At 29.5% G+C, this 6,000-nt stretch overlaps 1 protein-coding gene across 1 annotated transcript in view; it reads right to left on the reverse strand.

Annotated features, from left to right (window-relative positions):
• The window catches only part of LOC119676774 (tyrosine-protein phosphatase 99A-like), a gene marked incomplete at its 5' end in the record, with an annotated part of 569,905 nt that extends 563,905 nt beyond the window's left edge, over positions 1 to 6,000 (reverse strand). The window contains 2 exons of the mRNA XM_038088031.1: positions 4,242 to 4,365; positions 5,952 to 6,000. Coding sequence (XP_037943959.1) covers positions 4,242 to 4,365; positions 5,952 to 6,000 — 173 coding nt within the window. The remainder of the gene's footprint in view (positions 1 to 4,241; positions 4,366 to 5,951) is intronic.

The raw sequence follows: 6,000 nt of genomic DNA on the forward strand, positions 1-6,000 counted from the left end.
ACACGTCCCCACAAAAGCCAGACATACTCGTACAAGCAGCACCAATTGTGGGTTTCGTGTTGTGCTTTAAACGCTGTTTTTGTGTTATTACCACGCCTGCGATATTTTTATGCTGTTGACCATTTTTTCATAAATAACTGATTCGTTTTGCATTAAAATGAAGTTTTGCGGCAAATAGCTCAGAAAGAAAATGGACCCCTATGCCGCGGTCTAGTATCACAATCACAGTCACAGTCACAGTCACAATCATAGTCACAATCGCAGTCACAGCCACTGTTCTGGTATGCAGCACAGCGAGAGTGCAAAAGTAGGTAGACCAGAAGATTTTTGTTTTATGAAAATGGAGTAGAAAAAGTATGTAATAGAGAGAAAGAGGCACAAAGAATGCATTTTTCAACGTAACCACATTTTTATTTAATTACGTTCTGCTGACTGCATAATGAGTTTAATTATATTATTTATACACAATTTTTGCTTATGAAAAAGAGTATCCTTTGAGCATTGTAAATAAGTCAAAATAAAATATACTAAACCTCAAAGTAGAGTTCCATATTCCAACAGAGTCTCACAGTGATATCACAGTATGAGATGGGAAGTTCTTACTTTTTGTGCACTTGCAAGAAGTTTTTTGTGGTTAAAGAACACATGGAAGGATTTCTGTCGAATGAGATGTAAGATTGAATATTCAAGTGTATGTGAGTTATTCATTAAGCACTGCATTATCATTCCTTAATAATTTTTTAAAAATTATACTAAACCAATAGTGCTATTCCTAAAGTACTATATAATCACTTCTTTATATTTTTTAAAAATTACACTAAACCAATAGTGTTATTTAAGCTCAAAATAAATTTCAGATATAACTACTATGTATGTTCATTAAACTAATTTTAGTGCTCAATAATGCTAATTAAATTAATTTTAATTATTTTTTTTTTATTTTTAGTTATTAATTCCTATTAGTTCAAAGCCACTTAGCGAACATTGATATATAAATGGTATTGTCGACCAAATATTTTTATTCCTCTCATATGTGAATGCAATTAATATTAAAAATATCTAAATGTATAGTACATAGATATAATGTGCTTTAATATATATGCATGAGATATATGGTATATATTATTGAAATTCAAAAAATTCCATTTTTTATATTCAGTATAAAAAATGAGTATAAATTTTAAGCCGATTAAATTTGTATTTTCAGATGATATAAAAATCCGATCAGGTTCAATTATAAGCTGATAAAATGGAATTGATTGATTTGTTACAAACATATGCATAATACTATATATATACAAACATATACATAATACTAAACATATATACTATATGTTTACATACATATGAATAAATGCATACTATTTATTTGAAATTGGCTTACTGAATATTAAAAATTCAGGAGGTAATTTCTTGGATTAAAAACTTTTGGCTCATATTGATTGAAAAAAAAATCAATCCCTAGCTATTGAAATCATAATATCTCAGAAAAAACATTATACAAAAAGTCATTGGTATCTGCTAAAACTACAACTTTTAAATTTTCTTCCTCGGTGTTTCATTTCTTGTAACTTCTAATATATTATTAGGGGAATAAGATTATGTCTAACTGTAGAGTGGCCGACGAGTAATGAGTATGAAGTATGAAGAGATGAATTGTTAGAGAATAGTTTTAATCTAGAATTCTTTGATAACAATCCTAGCATATACTATATAAGTTAGGGCTTAAATTTCAAGGCATTTCAAGCTTTCACTTATACCTTTTTATTTAGGACTTCTAGCATAATAAGTTGATATAAAAAGCGGAAATCCTTATATACATTTGCCAGAAGCATTGTTGTTTTTATGATCTTTTAGAAGCAGAATTTTTTTTTTTTTTGATTAAATAACGAGTTCGTACAATTGTTATAAAATTAAATCAAAGTGAAATTTTTAGGTTAAAAAGTTTAAGTTTTTTTGCTTAAAAAAGCAACTTCCTGCAAATTATTTGTAAGTAAATTTTAGCAAACACTTGACAGTGCTGTCACTTTATCTGTTCCCAGGAGCTTGCGAGATTTTACGCTTCATTAATTTGGGAGCACAATTCCAGATACACAGAAACCCAGCAGCATTAACAATGAAAGTAGAAAAAGTAGAAAAAATTTGTATCTATAGCATTGTATTTAAGGAAACTAACATACACGTATACACACATATTCATAGAACGAATTACATAAAGAGTAAGTGTGTCATTTTAACTCTTTACCCTTGTGAGATACGTTGAATATGTGTCAATAAGTTAGCAAACGTATAAAATAGCAATAATTTTTATGACAAATCAACACTATAGCAGCTGTGCCACCAAAAGCGCAAAGGGAGCGAACAGAAACAATTTCCACTATTTTATTGAGTTTAAGCTGTCGAGATGGATATGTTGTATCCTCTTTCAACATTTTTATTTGTTACTTTTCATGTAATAGTTTTTTGTCAGCACTTTCATCATCATCATTGCCGTCAACGTCGTCATCGTCATCGTCGTCCTCATCGCCATCTCGAATCACCATCTTTATATTGGCTCCAGCATTCAGCAGAGTTTGCAATTTCATTCTGTTGATATCCCAAAAGTATGCTTCAAATTTTTATATATTTGTTTGTTATGCGTTCGCTGCAATTTTGTTTTCGTTTTGTTGCATATATTTACATTGTATTTGTGTTGCTGTTTCAGCGCCAACACATGCATCCCTACACAAAGTACAGCTAACTAAACCAGGACCAAAATAAAGAGTGTAGAAATGTAAATTAAGCAAGTAGTGTCCTTCCGTCATTTACCATCTTCAACGCGGGCAAGCAAGGCAAACAAATCACCATTACGTCTTCTCACGACCATGAGAATTTGCATAATATGCCACGCATTATGCATACAGCAAATGAAAGTTCCTTTTTAGGATTCTATAAGTTACACGATTTTGAAGCGCTATGTTTCTTGTAGTTTCTAGTTTCTTAAAGAGTTGCAAGTAAGCCGAACGTCAAGTAGCTACTACACTTTTTGGACGACCACGTGTCACTTTATCTGACATTAAAGGAAATGGATAAGTTGTCATGAAGGTGTTCCAGAAAATTGAACCATGTAAGTGTAACTTAAGTGAATTCATGAAAAATTTGTTGATATTTTATTAATCAAACTCATTTTCGCAGATATGTCACTGCTAAGTTTGTATTGAATATAAGTTTTGTAAGTTCAGTTAGAAAGTTTGTGCTTTTTTGTAATATTTTTAGGTGGAGAAATAATGAAGTATTGATTGAATGGTGACATATGAATATTTACAAATAGTTTATAAAATGAAAAGGCATGAGCCCATAATTAATCAGCTATTTAATTTCGATATATTATATGCAGTAAATTATATGCATTTCAAATATGCTTTATTTCTCAGTGAAATTAAAATGCCCTGAGCATGTACACAAGTCGGTTTAAAAATTCGTAGAATTATTATATATTTCACAATATCATAAAATTGAAAATATCATATATATTACCATACCAACACGTTTCCAGTGTACGCGGAAAGCGCAGCGAAATCGCCTGAATATGTCCTTCAACTTGAGGCACTCATATAACCCAAATTGCAGAAAAATTGAGGATGCCACTGGTTGCAAGAGGAAGGAAAAATGCATGAAACTTAATAAAAACGAATGCCAATGATAAAATGATTTTTATTGAAATCATGTTGGCATGCATCAGTGAATTGAAGTGAACGGGACTATAAGAGACAAGATGACGCGATTATTTTGTATGCATACAAAGACAAATGATTGACTCGCCACTATTGTGAAATAACAAAAGAAATAACAACAACAAAAAAAATTATTTTATTTTATTATTTGAATCGAAAATAATTCACTGGTAGCAACAATTAAAAAGGTTTATTATCCCTATTGATGCTTCTTTCCAGTTTTTGAAATCATGTTAATACTGAAACTTTTCCAGCATTAAATCACGCATCATTACTTATTCTTACACCGTCATGCATAGATGTCTGACTTCTTATTCGCACTAAATGGTGCAAAGAACTTTATAGTGTATTAGTCCCGCAAGGCTTTGGTATTATTACACATAAATGCACCAAGTTTTATGCAGTTGTTTAAAATGTTTGTAGTGCACATCACTGCCAACCTCCCTCTATAAGTCTTGATTATTCTCTGCAGGATTTTATGTTGGCAACGTACGAGCACTGCATTTGCGTTTTTATCGTTTTACTTACCGTGTTTCGATAATGAAATGCGTCACAGGTGCATTTCTGGGATGCTGCGAATGCGCCCATGATAAATTTACTGAACGCGATGTGAAACTTATCAGTAAAGGTCGTTCAGGTGGATCAGGCACATCTGTAAGTAGAAATGTGTTAACAATAAAAGAGAAAACGTAAGTACAGTTGAAAATTTGTAATATAAACATAAAAATACCAACAGTAATGAAATCAGTGGAATGGAAATAATTTAAGAGTTATTGTTCCAAGACTATATAAAAGTAGGTCAAAAATGTTAATGGATCGTGGGTTAAATCAGTTGCTTATTGGTGTTAGCGATAATAAAACGGAATATATTTACTTTACCTATATTTTATAAGAAAAAATATAAAAATACTTTTATTACCCGCACTCGTATAAGTTCTAATCTTATATAGTTATCATTATCAACATTTTTTTATAGTATTTTTGAAGAAGTTTCATTAGCATAGGTACATCATTTCTTAAGATATAAAAGAAAACTGAAAACTGGATATAAACGGGTGGATTGAACATATTTGTAGTTAGTTATATTATAAATTCTAAGTAGTAAATACAAAAGGATATTCTCAGATTCTATCAAGAGATTTTGGTAGTTAGTTAAAGAATGTGATTAGTATATTCAAAGAAATCGAAAATTAGAAAAAGTTTGAGAAGGAGGCAAGGAAAAAACTGTTGTAAATTATACAACAATACTTTTGTTGTTAATCAGAGTAATGACTTGAATTTATCATTACACAATAATAATAAAAAAGTTCTATTATAAACTAATTACTTTGAAATAAAGTTTCGATTTCTCTTAATGATCCTTCAGCTAGGTATTTCTAGCTTAAGCAGAAGGTTACTAGTTTGCCTGTACTATGTTATTGCACTTATATAGACTTTAAAGGAACTAGAAATTGGGAAGTAGTTAAATAATTATTGATAGCTCATTTCAATCCCTATTCAGTTACACCCTTTTAGTCTACATAATTGGAAGGTTAAAATAGAATTCGATTTGTTAGAATAGAATATATATGCTGTACAATATAGATATGTATTATAAACTGTGTACTTAAGTAGTATTCATAAGAATACATTAATTTTGTTATTAACTATTAATTAATTTTTATTAACTATATAGAGATACAATTAATCAATTAATTAAAATATCAATTTTAAATAAAATATATTTCTGATATCTCTGCTATCTTCAATAGTTCCTTTTGGAGAACAAATTATGTTAATCAGTATTAAAAAATAATTATTAATTCTATTAACCTATTTATAAATAATATTTTGCTAAGCGGTCTTTATTATTATTAATCCGTTTATGATAATAGAGTTTAAAACCGTGGCTGCTTGTTACCCTATATTTATAAATTTTACTGGATTAAAAAATAGAGTCTTGAAAGGGAATATATTTACTTTCGTGACCATAAAGATAGGTAATATAATAAAGATTTGCATGTTCATTTGGAATAAAAAAGGATGTAGTATAAGAAAATTCTTAGTCCAAAAATTATTCTGTATCAAGCGAAATTTATTAATAGACAATACATCATTAATGTATATTCCCGAATACTGATCGTCATAGTAAAATAATTATTTCATCTTTATTAATTTAGTGAATAATTTTTATTTTATTTTTCAAAAATAAAAATTGTGATTTTCAGTTTACTTCAGATGTATGTAAAATGTACTTACCCTGCACCAATAGATCCACAATGGCTTCTGGTATATGTCTGTCATTTAC

This window comes from Teleopsis dalmanni, chromosome 2, assembly GCF_002237135.1.
Source record: "Teleopsis dalmanni isolate 2A chromosome 2, ASM223713v2, whole genome shotgun sequence".
NCBI lineage: Eukaryota > Metazoa > Arthropoda > Insecta > Diptera > Diopsidae > Teleopsis > Teleopsis dalmanni.